Source organism: Thunnus thynnus, chromosome 19, assembly GCF_963924715.1.
Source record: "Thunnus thynnus chromosome 19, fThuThy2.1, whole genome shotgun sequence".
NCBI lineage: Eukaryota > Metazoa > Chordata > Actinopteri > Scombriformes > Scombridae > Thunnus > Thunnus thynnus.
The window spans coordinates 21,908,274-21,925,067 of NC_089535.1; the positions used below are offsets into that span (position 1 = coordinate 21,908,274).

General features: G+C 39.9%; 1 protein-coding gene across 2 annotated transcripts; it reads left to right on the top strand.

Annotated features, from left to right (window-relative positions):
• Nucleotides 1-217: 217 nt before the first annotated feature.
• pigo (phosphatidylinositol glycan anchor biosynthesis, class O) lies at nucleotides 218-11,140 on the top strand. Of its 2 annotated transcripts, none has more exons than XM_067574302.1 (11): nucleotides 218-431; nucleotides 710-1,188; nucleotides 2,096-2,239; nucleotides 2,640-2,763; nucleotides 3,099-3,258; nucleotides 5,215-5,397; nucleotides 5,583-7,179; nucleotides 7,300-7,503; nucleotides 8,359-8,543; nucleotides 8,773-8,843; nucleotides 9,431-11,140. In XM_067574302.1, the coding sequence occupies exons 2-11, from the start codon at nucleotides 711-713 to the stop codon at nucleotides 9,558-9,560; spliced, it is 3,276 nt and encodes a 1,091-aa protein (XP_067430403.1). In that variant the 5' UTR covers nucleotides 218-431; nucleotide 710; the 3' UTR covers nucleotides 9,561-11,140. The 2 variants fall into 2 exon arrangements, with proteins under 2 accessions (XP_067430403.1, XP_067430404.1); XM_067574303.1 differs by having other exon boundaries at nucleotides 226-309.
• Nucleotides 11,141-16,794: the final 5,654 nt, after the last annotated feature.

A 16,794-nucleotide genomic window follows, 5' to 3' on the forward strand; every position in this document is an offset into this window, starting at 1 on the left:
ATTCGTTTTTAAGAATATATTTTAGAGGACACTGATGTAGCTGATTCCCAATGGAAGGTATAAGGAAATAATAAATAAATAAGGAAATAAAATTCGTCAACATTTTGTCAATACCTTCTTGACTAGTGTTTTTTGTATTTATGTAGCAAGCAACCAGCACCTGCAAGTCAAACTTCAGGGATATAAATTTAGAAACCATCTGTGTCACCAAGAAAAACGTCCGCCCCGAATTTCCGCCGGGTTCTTGCACGCTGAAGTTCCTGGCTGTCACCAGCAATCTAATCTCATTGTACCGGAGTCCCAATGAAGGTGAGCGTGGTGTCGCGTCGTTCTCTGTTTACCTGAGACACCTGTGCCCCCTGTGTTGTTAACACACACACATTAACGTCCGCCCTCCGGCCGAGAGAGGACGAAAACCCGACTGCTACAAGGTCAGTGATAACAGCTAGGCGAGCTAGCCGCGGCTAACAGCGTTAAATGTCTCCTCCGTTTAACGTAAAGCTATTAATAGTTAATATTACCTGTCACGTCTGAATGTTGTGTGCCGTTTTGCTTAGTTTAAGTGGAGCTTGAAGTTCACGTCAACTGAAACGTTACCAGCGTTAGCATCTCGTGTAGCAGGTGTCACTGACTTTTTTTTCCCTTGGTGTGTAAAACGTGCCTAAATTAGACTTGTATTGACTTGTGTTATATGTGTGTTTGTGTGTAGGATGAAGGGGCTCCCTGTGCTGTCCCTGCTCCTCTGGATGTGTGCGGTGTACTCTGTGGGCATCTACCTGTTTGTGGGTGGATTCCTGCTGGTGAGGCTGGAGGTGAACAGGACCAGCACCTGTAGAGACGTGCTGCACCCCGGAGAGGAGCCGGGGGACTTCTGCCGCGTCCAGCCACGTTTCCGCCGGGCTGTCCTCCTCATCATCGACGCCCTGAAGATCGATTTCGCCCGTTTTGACCCCAACAACACGACGCCCCGACCTTATGAGAACAAGCTGCCCGTGCTGGAGGAAACAGCCTCATCCAGGCCTTCCCACGGCCGCCTGTACCCCTTTCGTGCTGACCCACCCACGACCACCATGCAGAGGATCAAGGGCTTCACTACTGGGTCCTTGCCCACCTTTGTGGATGTAGGTAATAACTTTGCCTCCAGTGCAATCTTGGAGGACAACCTCATCCACCAGCTTGGGCAAGAAGGTGAGTAGTTAGACAGGGATATAAGAATGAGAAATACTTTGTTAACTCCAAGAGGAAATTTAAGTGTCACAACAGCACTGTACAACACACATCACACACAACAATAGAATAAAATAAAATAGTCAAATAGAAAATATTGTTATTATACATTGTGCAGTAATAGTATATAATAAAATGAGAGTAGTGAGAGATAAAAATAGTTATTATCCATTGTGCAATGATTGTATATATAGTATATAATGAAATATGATACAAAATAAAAGTAAACTTCTGTTTTGTACAATGTGCAATAGAAATATTGTTATTATACATTATGCAGAACAATAATAATTTATATAGTGAATATATCTGCAGTTCAAGACCCTTATTCAGGATACATCACATTATGGATGTATCCTGTGGAACTGGAGAGGTAAATATACCTCCAAAATTAGATTAGGAGAGTTACCACTCAGCTACCAAGGGCAAAATATCTGCCACGGCATCAGTGATTAGGGTGTGGTCAGAAGAACAGCTACTTTATGAGCAGTTTGGAACTGTGCTGTATTTTCACTGCCAGAGTGCAGAGCAGTACAGGGTTTAAAATATGTGTGAGAAAGGAAGAACACACCTCATAAGAAAATCTGTCATGACACTGGTGCAAATATATTGCTAAAAGTCTGATATATCACAACTTTGTATATAACAAACATGTGATTATTGGACGAAGTCTAGAAAAGCATGGACAAGTAGGAGAACTATAGTTTTCGAGATGTCATTCAGATACCTTTATCTCACATTTATGTTACATGTAAAAAAAAAAATCTAGACAGTTATATGGCCATTATGCTTAAAAGGAAACCTTTCTTTCTACCTCAAAAGAAAGATATGGCTTTGTTCATTCTTAAACGTGCGTGTCCCCTTACAGGCAAACGGGTGGTGTTCATGGGCGATGATACTTGGGAGAATCTTTTTCCTAAGAAGTTCTACCGTTCTCTACCCTTCCCTTCTTTCAATGTCAAGGATCTGCACACTGTGGACAATGGGATCCTCCAGCACCTTTACACAACCAGTATGTATTTTGTTCATATGTTTTTACTGTACCATGAGCTCATACATGTTAACGTACATTATGCAGCCACAGTGGGAAAAAAGGTCCAACTCCTGGCTGTACTGTATGTTAATTTGTTACCTATGACATTGTTATTGGGATACAAAACATTAGAAAGCAGTTAAAGATTTACTACAACCCTGGATGGCGTCTTCAAATTTCAAATGTGAGAACCTGGAACCTTCAAATGTTTGAAATCTCATCAATCTTTTTGCTTAAAATGTACTTTAACTTCAATTAATCAGTTACTAAAATAGTCGCAGATACATTTTTTGTCCATCGATTAATCGTCTAATCATGCTTCTGTCGTATACATGCACTTCATATCTGTCCATCTGTCACTTGTTGTTGGTTTTGACAGTGGTGGGGGGTGACTGGGATGTCCTGGTTGCTCATTTCCTCGGGGTGGATCACTGCGGTCACAGGTTTGGTCCCGACCACCCGGCCATGGCTGACAAGCTCACCCAGATGGACGGAGTCATCAGGTCAGACAACAGTACAGCTGCTACGAGCTTGTTCGACAGCATCCCCAGCTGCAATCATCATTATGTGCTGTCTCAGTGCACCTGTAGTTCTGTTCACTTCACACTGTTCACTTGCTGTAATAACACAGTTAAGTTAAGTGTAAGACGCTGACCCAGACAGTCATGGACAGGGAGGAAATATGAGTTATTAGGACAAATTATATCAAAGTTCAGAAATGAACGAGCAACTTGAACATTAAAATCAGAAGGTCAGTATTTGGGAAATCATATATTTTTATAGAAATGGACAGGAACTCCACTGAACCCCTCTGCCCATATTCATCCTTTTCCTTCAGGTCTGTGATTGACCGTCTGCAGAATGACACCCTCTTGGTGGTGATGGGAGATCACGGGATGACAGACACCGGAGATCATGGTGGAGAAAGTCAGAAGGAGACTGACGCCGCCATCTTTCTCTACAGCCCTTCCCCTCTTTTTCCCGGACCCCCGTCGCAGGTCAGTAGAGTAGATGCCTTTCTCACACTCAGTTTTAACAAGATCTCATTGATACTGTAACGAGAGGGAAGGAAATGCAAAGGAACAGTTTATTTTGTGGTGGAGTTGGTAGGATGAATTACTAGCTAACTAATCAGTGTCAAGACAGGCCTTTGTGTATTTTTAACTGGGTTATACTATAGAAAGGCAACCTTTATAACCTTTTATACTAATCAAAGTAAATGACAAGTCTGCTTAAAGCGGCTGTATCAAATGACGATGTGTAATGTCAGTGGCATAGCTTGTAGTGATGAGCTAACAGAATATTATCACCTGACTCTGCAGCTCCCCTTGGCTTTACGTAGCTTTATAGCGAGTTTCAGCTCATTATTTTGCTGTCCGGCTGCAACGTTACTGTTTTGGTTCACTCTCACTGTTCTCATAGTGTCATTTTCAGTCACAGCAGGCAGCTGTTTTCAGAGAAAAACCTCTAAAAACCCACTGTACACCACCTGCATAGCACCAAATGGAAAACAGACACAGTTAGCGACTAGCTGGTGAACATTGTGGAACATTTTGCAGCTAAAGAACCAGACGTTTGGTTGTTGCTGTGTAACTGCTGGATGTGTAAATAAGAAACTGTTTGCTAACAAGTTCACCATATCAACTTAAAAGGTTATTTATTATGTCAGTGTTATGTTCACAGCTTTTTTCTGCTGTCCCCTACTGGCCAAAAAAAATCAGTTAATGCAGATTTAAAAGCAAATCAAATACTACTCAAGTTTATGAAAACGAGATTAGGAATACAGGGTTTATAACCAGGTCTGGCAAACATAGGAAATATCTTTCCCAGTCTTGATAAACACATTGAAAAGTTTAGAATTAATTAGAATAAGTAAGAATAAACAATAATAAAAACAAAACAGCATAAAAGAATAATAATAAAAACTAAGATCTTAAAGATCTTGGCTCAGTTAGAACAGGAAATCTGATGTTAGCGTGACTATCAGTAAAACATATGAAATCCCACATTCCAGTAATCAGTGAACTAGGTGTATATGCAACAGAGAGCAAGAGATAAGCACACAGCAGAAAGAAAAGTCTCGGACCTTTTGAGAGAACAGATCACACTGTCGAACAACAGGAGCAAATCACTTCAGTCCATGAATGAGCTGATAAGGAACCAGAGGTAATTGATGTCATCAAGGATTTTAATTTCTCATAAATAAATTAGTTTTATGTGTTTTTTATTTTGCTATCAAACAATAGCTTACATCACGTTTATCTCTCCAATTCAGCAGAGTGTTTGCTGTATTATGAGTATGAAACATCAAACCATTCAAAGCATTTGCCTGAATCCACAAATTTGATGCTGGCAGGTGGTCTCTGCCTGTTAAGGGGTAAAACACTCAAGTAGTGAACTTCACAGCTCATTTCCATAATTGCAGTGTAATTGGAGCGTTACATAACACATTGTGGAAAACCACGGGTTGCATGATTGTACAGAAAATACCCACCAGTACAAGGAATAGGAGAGATTATTAGACATGATGCTCTATTAGACACTGAGACACTTTTTCTATTCAGTGATCAGTTATTTTTATCTACCAGTAAACAAATCCACTAATCTCACTGATGAATGTAATGGCAGAGGTAGCTGATTGCTTGAGTTGAGTCATTTATTCATAATCTGCTTGCAGTTAAGAGACTACGCCAACTTTTGAGAAATAAGTGCAATTAATCACCCAAAAATCGTCTGTTTGTTTGTGGTAGCTTTATCTGTGCTGGTTGCTATGGTAAGTATTTATAGGCACTTTTTATCATTGAGAGTGTGTCTAATTGAAAGAGAATTATTTTTTGTGTATCAGTCCACTTAAGCCGAGCAGTTAAAGATATGTCATTAATCAGTTACTGATTACATATTAAAATGTCGGTAATGCAGTAATACAACCCCCTTTTATGTCCTCACATTTGTAGCGTGAACCAGATGTGGTGCCCCAGACTGATCTGGTGCCCACCCTGGCTCTGCTGCTGGGAATTCCCATCCCGTACAGCAGCGTGGGGCAGGTTCTCTTGCCTTTATTCCCTCCTCACGGGCAGACAGCAGGTGCAGTTGGAGGTCTCAGCCAGCTGGAGGCGCTGTGGATCAACGCAAAACAGGTACTCTGCTCAGTAAAGAGTTCACTTGCGCTTGCCAGTTAAAATGTCTTCATGTGGGGGGAAAAAAGACTTCACTTTAAAATGTGATACATACCCTGGAGGATGTTCAGTTGTACACAGTGTGTGTTTTTGTCTCTCTGTTTAATTTTACCTGTCTTACCGATGTGACCGTTCTGTCTCTGAAGGTCAACCGTTTCCTGGAAACATACTCTGGCATGGCAAAAGATATCCCACCAAAGAGCCTCTCTCAGCTGAAGGATGAATTTGCCCGCCTCTCCTCTGAGTACCTCTCGTCGGTTAGAGAGGGTCGGTCACCCTCCCCAGAGCTGGCCTCCTCGCTGCAGGCATACCTCACCTCCGTCAGAGACACCTGCCGAGCCACCTGGGCCCGATTCAACCCACTCAAGATGGCAGCAGGTTTAGCCATCTTGGCGCTAGCCTGCCTGATGTGTTTCATCCTTTCCCAGCTGTCGCTTGTGCTGGTCAGAGAGAACGGTCCAGTACTGAAGGTCCCGGTTGTGGCGGCGCTAACAGGGGGGGCTTGTGTGGCTGCCGGTCAGCTGCTCACACAGGGCTACATCGAGGTGGCATGGTGTTTGGCAGCCGCTGCCTTCAGCTCTGAACTTTTCTTCTTCTGGAGGGCTCATCGATCCAGGGCAACTGCTGTGGCTAAGAACGGAACTAAAGTTCCAAAGTCTGCTAGCTGGCTGACACCCAGTAGCCTCCTCATCCCCCCTCTCTTGGTGCTCCTCCTCCGCTGTGCCTCTCTGCTCTCTGATAGCTATGTGATCGCTGAGGGCCGTGTAGTCACCTTTCTGGTGTTTTCTCTTGGTCTCTATATTCCCTTCCATCTCAACTGGGAAGGCCTGCTTCTTCCCCCCATCCATGACCCTCTGAAGCCTGCTGGGCTGCTGCCTTCACCCGCCTTGTCCCCATCGACTGTGAGAAAAGAAAGCAGCACCCTCCTAGCCTGCTTAGGACTCCTCGTTGGCAGCCTCTACCTCTCCCTCTCCTTCCACGGCTGTCGGGAAGAGCAGGGCTCTTGCCAGCCATCGCCCTTCCTTTCTCCTCTTTCCCGGATGCAGGACAATCAGCTGAAGAACCTCCACTACATCCTATCAGTCTTCTCCCTGGGCTTGTGGACGTATCTGTTGAGACGATGCCTCCGCCACTACGGTAACCTCAATTCCTCAGGTGGGACAGTGTTCACAGCCCGCTGGATCCTACCACTGCTGTCTGTGTGCCTGGGGCTGCACTGGGCTGTTAGTGCCACTCCAGAGGACAGCTTCAGGAATCTGGCCCAGCTGATCAGCCTGGCACAGCTGGCCCTCCCCAGGGCTGCCTTCTGTCTCCTGGGACTGGGTCTTTTCCTGATCTGGCTAGACCCTCTCACTGTGTTCGTGAAGACAAGGGCCACAGCTTCAGCCAGGGGCTCCTCTCTACCCCCACCCCGCTACCGAGCCAGCACCGGCATCAGCCCCCAAGCAGAGCTGCACCACCTCATCCCCCAGATCTACCAGCGCATGCGTCGTTCCCTGGACGACGGAGAGCTGAGCGGGGGCGGCGAGGTGGACAGCAGGCCTGCTGTGGAGGCCTACGGACTGGGAACGGTCTACTCTGCCCCTCTGCTTCTGTTCTGTGGCCTGCTGGGGATAGGTCTGCTGCTGCTGCACCCAGAAGGCATGGCTCTGTCTTTCCTCCTGCTGCTGCTAGAAATGGGAGCTCTGTTGCACATTCACGCCTCCTCCACCACCCTCAGTGGCCTGCATGGAACATATCCTGGTGAGATACTCAGAATCACACACATAGAGCTTTTCTTTTCTGGTTTGTTTGCCTCTTCTTGAGTCATTGCATTTTGGTTACCTTGGTTACGCTCACACCACTTCTCGTTGTTTCCCTCAGGTGGCTTTAACGTGCCCTGGACGCCCGTTGTGCTGTGGTCCCTGGCTGCCACCCAGTTCTTCCATGCCACAGGTCACCTGCCCACCTTCCCCTCAATCCAGTGGGGCGCTGCCTTCGTGGGATTCCCTGATGGACACACAGGCACCATGCTACCCGCCTCACTGGTTACCCTCAACACCTTTGCCTCACACATCCTGTTTGCAGGTAGCGATCCTACTTAAGAGTGAAGCAGTTAGCAAGTTTAATACGATTTAAAAAAAACGTTCTTTAGGGAAATTAGGCTGCTGCATCTGAAAAAGTAATAGGATTCAGCTGCTATAAATGATGAGGTACAGTATAAACAAAGAATAAGAATATACAATAAGCAATAGAAAATATTTTAAAATTACTTGAATTAAATGATAATTTAATTAAAACCATGCATTAAAATATGATGTATTCAGTGTGTTGTGGATTATTTATTATTTTCATTAATAAATGATTCATATTTGCAGTGTTACATACTACACACAGCGGGACATTGCTTAGTTAAAGTACAAAAGTTAAAAAGCTTTTATTTATTTTAAAAAAGTTTTTTTGGTTATAACAAACTACAAGTATACTTTGTTAGTATAAATCTAACATATTGAAACATTATGTCATGGCATCATGAATTTTAATCTTTATCTCAACAACTCTTATAATAAACACATTCCCATCAATGTTTAAAATATGTTAAAAGGGAAAATTAAAGTGCAATATTGAGAATACTGCTGAAAAAGTTTGTTCTTTAATTGTTTTTTTAAATAATATGTAAGTCAGTGTGACGGTTGGTCCCCAAAAAATGTAAACAATACAGAGGCTACTGAATATAAAATCTCAGTTGAACCTGGTAGCTGCACCACTTTCAGTTAATCTTGGTTGGTAAAGCAGATATTTGTCACGCCAGAGAGTTTCTGTTGAACACCAAAGTAGTTAAAAGTAAAAGAGTAAAAAGGAAACAGATTTTTAGAATGCTAGAAATGAAATGGTGAACCTGTTGACTTGCTGATTTTGTGTCTCATGTCTCATTGTCTTCAGTGGGTTGTCCATTGCTACTGTTCTGGCCTCTGGTGTGTGAGGTACGTGGGGGCAGAGGAGTAAGAGCTTGCGGAGAAGAAGGAGAGGACGCTGTGATGGAGATGAGACTGAGAGAAAACCCCCAGCAGTTCAGCTCTGCTCTCCTACAACTCTCAACACGCTACCTCTTTATTCTTGGAGCACAGGTACCACCATAGACTAAGAATGTCTGTATAAATTCACATAATGAAGTCTCCAAATGATCAAATGTCACCAAACAAAAACATGTCATTCACTTTAGGAATCTATGAGCTGGGATTAAGTCCCCTTTTAGTGTGAGGATCATTTCTTTTTTATTTCTTTGGCTCAGTTCCACCTTTTAGAATGTGTATCAGTATCGCATCACTCCACTAAGTATCTGTGCTGTTTTCACAGGTCTTTGCTTCAGTCTGTGCAGCTGCTATCCTCAGGAGACACCTAATGGTGTGGAAGGTTTTCGCACCCAAGTAAGTGCCTGAATGGATTTCCCAGCTCATGCAAATTCACTGACAGTAAAGGCTTTTGAGGATATGGACACGGTATAACTGCAAACCACTTACTCAGGTCACTCAACACACATTAGCGAATGCAAGTCTGTCTTGCTGTAAACAACAACTGTAATGCATATGTGCACATTTACATCTGTAGAAAGGCCTGTCTTTTTTCAGTTATTACATTATTGACCTTTCTTTACCAGTATTTTTAAATAATTGTGAGCATGAAATGTTGTTTCCTATGACATCTCATCAAATTATGTGTTTTTATAAGTATTTTAAATAAACATGTAAATTTTATACATATTTCAATTTCAACAAAACAGTTTTTGGAGTTTGGAGTTGCATTTTATGATCAGCATTATATAGAGTTATATTATGTAGTTGGCATGTACCATATTGTCATGTTGTTATGTAGTCATATTGCACAGACAAAGTCAACATTTTCAGGTTTGAAAAGGTTGGTAAGCTTGAATTTGAGATGAATATCGAAACCAGGAAGTTGGAACTATTTGTAACGGTGATTCCAATGGTCAAAGTCCCGTGTTTTCTCCCTCCAGGTTAATGTTCGAGGCCTCAGGGTTCCTGGTGAGCAGCGTGTTTCTGCTGATCGGGGTCACATTAGTGCTGAGAATAGATTTGGCCGTGGGCCGCTGGTTTAAGAGACTCATCCCCGATGCATCCAGGTAGCGACGGCGCTGCTGCTGCTGCTGCTGCTTTACCACCACAGCCCACCAGAGCTCACTGTGCCACAGAGTAAATGGACATGGTGGTAACCGTAAAGTTTTTTTATACAAACATTGCCATTCGTGTCCAACATAAAGACTCCCACAAACATGTCAAGTGAGGTTGCCTCTTAACTCTATTGAGGGCTAAGTAGTACAATACTGATACTGAGGCCCATCTTTCAGCCAGAGGGACTTCTGCACGTCAACCGAACTCAGCGTTGGACTTTTTTATATGTGGTGTTTTTTGGCGATAAGCTTGTAAACCCTCATACAGTTATTGAGGATTAAGGCCTCTGAGGCCCAGATTGTATGCGGTTAAAAGAGGAAACAACGGTTTCTGAATGTTTCTCCTAAACTCCTGTTTTCTGACTTGTGGATGAAAACTTCCAAGCTCTTCAAGCAAGACAGTCTTGCAAGTGGTTCATAGTGCAGCAGTCAAAAACCTTCAGTAACTACATACAGAAAAAAGCTACACACCTGTCACAGCTGCCTCAGCATTTAAACAAATTTGGCCTTAAATATGTGAAGGTTTTTTAAACACTTCATTACTTAGGCTGAAATACGCATATTGTATGTGACAGAATGGCTGATTTGACAGTCTCATGTCGTTAAAAAAAACAGTAAAATATCAATTAGAGAATTTTCCCTGGTAGAACTGACAATTAGATTTACACCTGAGCCATTTAGCTGACCCTTTTCCATAGTGATTTACAATTAGTGTGCAACTAAAGCTTCTATCACCCGATGTCTGGAGCTAGTGTATTATCAATTCACAAGCGGGTCTACTCCATTTGCCGAAATCCATCCAAGTGCATTACAGCATGTCTGTCATCTAAGTGTCTGCTGGAGGAAGTTTTTTTCCATTTTTTTCTATGTTTTTGTATTTTCAAGATGTTGAAATAACCAGTGTTGTCTGGTTACTGCCAATTCATAGAGTATTACTGTGCAGTTAGCTTTTGTTTTTTTTACAGTTTTGGGTACTTAATCTGCCATGGTCTTTTATGTTTTTTAGGGTTTTGATTCCTAACTCTAATGCCTATTTATAATTAAGATTTTATTAATCACTGAGTTTTCTAATCTCAAATGAAACTTTTGTCTTAATTAGGTCTTGTACACCTTTTCCCGGGAATAGGTGCCTACCTTTTAACAAATGCCTTTTTTTTTTTTTGTGTATGATGTCATCAAGTTGACATGGTCATTAAATCCAGGACCTCCACAAACACTGTCAGTTAATTTATTTCTGCAGGACCTCTGAGTCAGATCTGTTACTGTGCTGCGGCTGTAGTCAGCAGCCGAAGCTCATTAGCTAATACATGATATCGAAGAGATGTTGAGCTCAGGTTGAATTAGCTACACTAGTACTGCATTCCTCAGGCTGTTGTACGGGAGTGATGGGTCGTCAGCCCAATTGATGGTTTGGCGTGGTTGTATGAAGATGGCACATTTGTTTCTGTTTAAAAAAGGAAAAAAAAGTTTAATATATAAATAACTAAAATGATTTTACATTCTGTGAAAACTGTAATAAAAGTTTTTTTTACATGATGTTTTGCTCTCCCAATAATTTGGATTCAAGGATGAGAAATATTAATATTGCACTCAATTTATTCCCAGTTTTGACTTATGATTCTAGATCCATGTTTCAACCTCTGGTTTATTCATTGTAGCAGTGCAAACTATTTATATGGTGCATAAAAGTCGTATTTAATGTTTTGTTTATTGATCTAAGGAGTTGATGGAAGGGATGGGTGCTGCCATAGGTTTTTACTGCCCATCAGTCAAGGTGATTCATTCATTATTTACTGTGGCTTTCCACATTTCCAGTTACCATAACTCTGTAAGTTGTTGAAAGTATCACTTGCACACATTAGCAAAAGTTCTATGCAAAAGTTTTCTGTGCTTCCATCTAATTCCTATTTTACAAGATTTTTTAGTTACATATATCTGTTTATTTACCCTTTAAGAGTTTTTTCATCCTTAAAAAAAAAAAAAAAGTCTCAGATGGGGATTCACACTTTTATTTACACATTCTTTAACTATTAATTACAGAATATAATTTGGTCATGGCCATAACATGAGCTGGACAGGGTTGAATGTCTGTGCTAAAAATGTGCAACTTAAAGGGCATGAAGTCATTTATGATTTAGTTGAACTTGATGAGTGACCAAGGATTTGCTGTGGCATCAACAGACTGCTGGCACAGCTTATTTGTACTGTAAAAGTCAGAAATGAAAAAAAAAAATCACATAACAATAGAATGTTGAAAATTGAAAAGCATGTTTTGAAAGCCAGAAATCTAAACACCTACCGAAGTAATAACCAAACTTTTGGTATTGATCAAAAGTTCTTTCAACCCCCTGCAAATATATTGGGTTGTTTTTTTGTGCTATGGGCACCTGAAAGATTTTTACCACCCACCTTATTTACTTTTTTCCAAACTTTAACCCAGTGGATGTGGGCAGCACATTATTTAAAGAGATCAAATCTTTGCTGATAAGCTTTTTTATTTTAGCATTATTGATTAAAAGAAAAAACTGTATGAATTCAACAAATAAAGATCCAAATAAGTCCCATCTTGTAGTTATCATTGTGCTAGATCACCTCCTTAAAAGTATTTTCTTCTCAGGTAAATAATTGTTAAATGCAGCAACTAATGTGACACTATAGTCAGAAATAACAGAACTGTTATTTGAACAAACATGGTTATAACTTGTCACTGACTCAGAAAGACCATTTTTTCTGTGGAAGGAAATCCATGCCAAACATAGAGGAAGACAAAGAGGAAACTTAAAGAGGAACTCCACTGATTTTACCACTGATTTTACTCATGAAAGTCTGTTTACAGGTCCTGGGGTGCACTACGGCATATGTGAAAAATGTCCGTTGGGGTTGAAGACTACAAGTTTGAAAATGAAAAAAATTTTTGGGTGTGGAGTTAGAGAGAAGTGAAGTTACCAGACCTCTGTAGCCCACTCCTCATCTCTGCTTGAGGCTACATTAGCTGCTACTAACATAACACACCCAAATCTGTACAGTAGAGTGCATTGAGTCAATTGCACTGTGGGTAATGTAGGCCTCAGGTTTTGACAAGGAGGAAGTATGGAATAAAATACTGATACTTGACTGTCCATCATGAATCCAACGATATTATAGGAGTACAATGCTAAATTGGTGGACAATGTAACTATCTACAGCAGGAATTTACAAGGCTAAAGCTTCTACAGATTGTATTTTGACAGAAAGATGCTTTTGAAAATGAGGTCAGTGGTTCACTGGATATGTCGTGTTTGAGTTATATGTTTTCTTGAGTACAAAAAGAAAACAATCCTCAAACAACAACAAAAAAGAGGATGTTTTAATAGCCTACATATAGCAATGTGGTGTGTTTGGATATGGGATAGGTGTGAAGAACAGGCCTCCATCTATATTTATTGATATACCAATAAGTGGTCCTAGCCATAAAAACACCACTCTAATTGAAAACATTGCTGTAGCTAATGCTGTTTGAAGCCTTGGAACTCTTATTATTTTGGATGTGAAACACCATTATGACCGTGAAGCTGCTAAGCAGATTGCCAAGCTTTCATTCAAAGCACCAGTACTTCTCTAATTGCTCATCATTATCAGATGAACAGCCCTTTGGACAACAATCACCGCATTTCAGCTTGCATCAACTATTAAAGTCAGACCAATTTGTGTTATGGGGATGGGAAATCATCTGGCTGCCCTCTGATGTTTGTGCTCTGAATTTGGCAAGAAGGACTTGATCTTTCCACTGGGGATCTGACATTAAATTGTTTTGATGATATCCATCATCACTTTCTGTTGCTCCTCCAGTGAGAATGAAAAGGATGCTGAGCTTCTGGACTCAGTATGAGGTCATTGGAGTAACATTGTTAGCCATTACACCACAAACCAAAGCTTAGTTACTGGATCTGTCAAGGTAAACTTTGAGTCTATAAACTATAAGCATCTGAAAAATGCCAGTTATACTAGCTGGGTTATAAGTGAACAACCTACTTCATAAAAAGAGGAATAAGACCTCTAATATGAAAATCTTTTGTCATGGGGTTTTCTCTTTCTTGCACAGAAAATGAGATTTACAGTCCTCTGGCCTGACCAAATGATTTTACTTCCATCCTGTTTTCTGGCAGAACAACAACCAATTTAAAAGTTTGTTGTTATAGATAGGAAGTGAAGTTAAAGTTTAAATTTTTTGTCCTCTTCTTTACTGTTGTAAAGAGGATTACAATTACTTCAAGCGTTACCAGTAAAACATAGCTATTCAAGTATGTAAATCTACATAAGTGTACTTTTCTTAGAAGCTGACATTTTGAAGATACGTATTTTTTTACGTGTTTTATTACCTTATATGTTGCAAGACTATGCAAGTTTTGAAAGAAGAAATTAAACTTATACTACCCAACAAATAAAAAGTTAAATGTATGAAAACACCTTTGCTTAATTCAGAACACACTGGTTTTGCTGCTAAAAATTGGTTTGGTATGACCAGTAGCTTATGGTGGCTAGTGTTAGCCAGTGATGGAAGAAGTATTCAGATCCTTTACTTAAGTAAAAGTACCAATACAGCCATGTAAAAACAAGTAAAAGTCCTGCATGAAAAATCTTACTTAAATAAAAGTACATAAGTATTAGCAGCTTGATGTGGTTAAAGTATTGCAGTAAAAGTAGTGGTTTGGTCCCTCTGACTAATATATTATTATATATGACATCATTAGATTATTAATACTGAAGCATCAGTGTTAGAGCAGCATGTTACTGTTGTAGCTGCTGGAGGTGGAGCTAGTTTGAACTACTTTATATACAGTTAGTTGGTTTAGTCCAGTGGTTCCCAACCTAGGGGTCGGGCCCCTCCAAAGGGTCACGAGATAAATCTGAGGGGTTGTGAGATGATTAATGGGAGAGGAAAGAAGAAAAAAACCAAAGTTCTGATACACAAATCTGTTTTCAGTTTTTTGGACTTTTTATCTAATCTTTGATTTTTGGTGAAATTTTGGATCATTTGAACATTTATTGAAATGAAACCGTGTGAGAAGTTTAGAGGGAAAAATTACTATTTGGTGGAGCTGTTAACAACTCACAGACATCTGAAATGCGACCCCGACTACACACTGTTTTTTGTAAGACATCAAAAGTCAGAAAGGTTGGAAACCGCTAGTTTCATTCTGAACAATGTGTTGTATTTTAAATCTTCATCTGAAAAATAACAAAAGCTGTCAAATAAATGTAGTGGAGTATAAAATACAATATTTCCATCTGAAATGCAGTGGAGTGGAAGTTTAAAGTAAAATGGAAATACAGTTCTAGTAACTCAAAATTGTACTTAAGTACAGTACTTGAGTAAATGTACTTAGTTACTTTCCACCACTGGTGTTAGCTAATGTTAGCTATTAGCAAACATTCAGAGAGATATTGTTGTGTTACTGACATTACAGAGTCAGTTCACTTAAAACTCCTCTACTGTTACACTATGCTACATTTTAGCATAAAGCTAAAAGCTGTTCAGCTAAAGTTAGTTGTAGTTTTACTACATGGCAATACTCAAGTAAAGAGCCAGTATGTGATACTTGTAGCTATAAATTTACTTTAGTTTCATCCAACCTGCCAATCAGTTCTTGATTTTGAGATTTAAATCATTTTAAATGGTTTTTAGAATGACACAACTAAATTAGTTTTCTTGATGCCAGACACATTTGCCTCTGAAACTAAATCACATAATTGATCTTTGGATACACAGACAGCACATAAATATCTGTCTCCTCTCCCAGTTATCACTTCTCAGAATAGCAATTGCATTAGAAGAGGAGAACACATGATTGATGTTACTGTTCTTGTCTCAAATGATTTTAATGGTGGGAACAAACAGGAAATGGATGATTTTATTTTGGCAATTTGCAGTAGTTTAGCGTTCACATTTTAATTTCAATTGTGTATTTAAAAAAATAAATGCTGTCTCTTTTATATGAAGGCGAAGAGTAGCAGTCTGCAAGGCTGAGGTCTTGTTAAAGCCTGTTTGCTTTGGTTTTGATGATGCATATATGAAAATAAGTGATAAATTATACGATTATTAATAAATGTGTTTGAAGTCAGCTGGGTATTTGAATTATGTGATTACGGCAGCAACAATTCTTTATCCTATTTTATTTTTTGGGTGGATGGATGATTATAACACTATTAAAACGGCAGTTTGTTAAATTGCATCAAAACGTCAAACTGTACATATTTCTGGACTCATGTAATCACAGAGTAATCTCCTCATTCATCTGCAAGATTAAAGTAGCATCTAACATCACTCAATTTGCCTTTTCATTGCTTTTACTGCAAACCCTGTCTTCCATATACACCTCTATCACATGGCAATTCAGTTTTGCACTTTTAAATGTATACTACATTTAAATGTTAAAGTGCAAGTGTATTATAATACATACTTTATTTTTGTTTCCTGACATGTTTATCTGCATGTCTCAAAGGGTTTTTGTTCCTGATGTAGATTTTGCCCTACAAAGATTAGAGCAGTGACTGAAAGTAATTTTGAGAGAGTGAGTCCAGGATGAAAGAGAATACACAATGACCGTAAACCATGTACATCACTTTAAAACAGCCACCCTGTTTGTGCTGAGGAATGTTTATCAGTTGCATAAGATTAGGTATGCAGTATCAGTTCAGCTCTTCGTTTGATGTTCTGATCTTTTCTTCAAAAAGACAGAAATGGAAATCAAAAAAGGAAAGAAAAAACAATTCTAGTGATGCCGTTTGCAGTTTTAGACAAATGTGACTTTAGCTGCTTCCAGGGAACATTTTCATATCACTTTGTATTCCATCTGAATAAAAATGCAATTTACACCGCTGGGTGAAAAACACCTTTTAAAAAGAAACGTTTTACTCAAGGATATGTTTTTAAATGGGTAATGTCTGTTTCTACACACTGTTTCTAGCTTGAGCTCATTGTCATAAGAAGGAAAATAATACAATTACATGAATATCAGATTATTTGTTGGTCACAGATGTTTATTGGAATTTCATACACTTTGATTAAAAAAAACAACTTTCTGCAAGTTCATTCTCAGTGTGTATGAATTATGTATGAATACCGGTATTTCTGAAGCTGATGCCACTAGGAAAGTTAGTGTCAGTGGACTTGCCAGAGGGCTCAAGGTACTCATAAAAGGAACATGTTC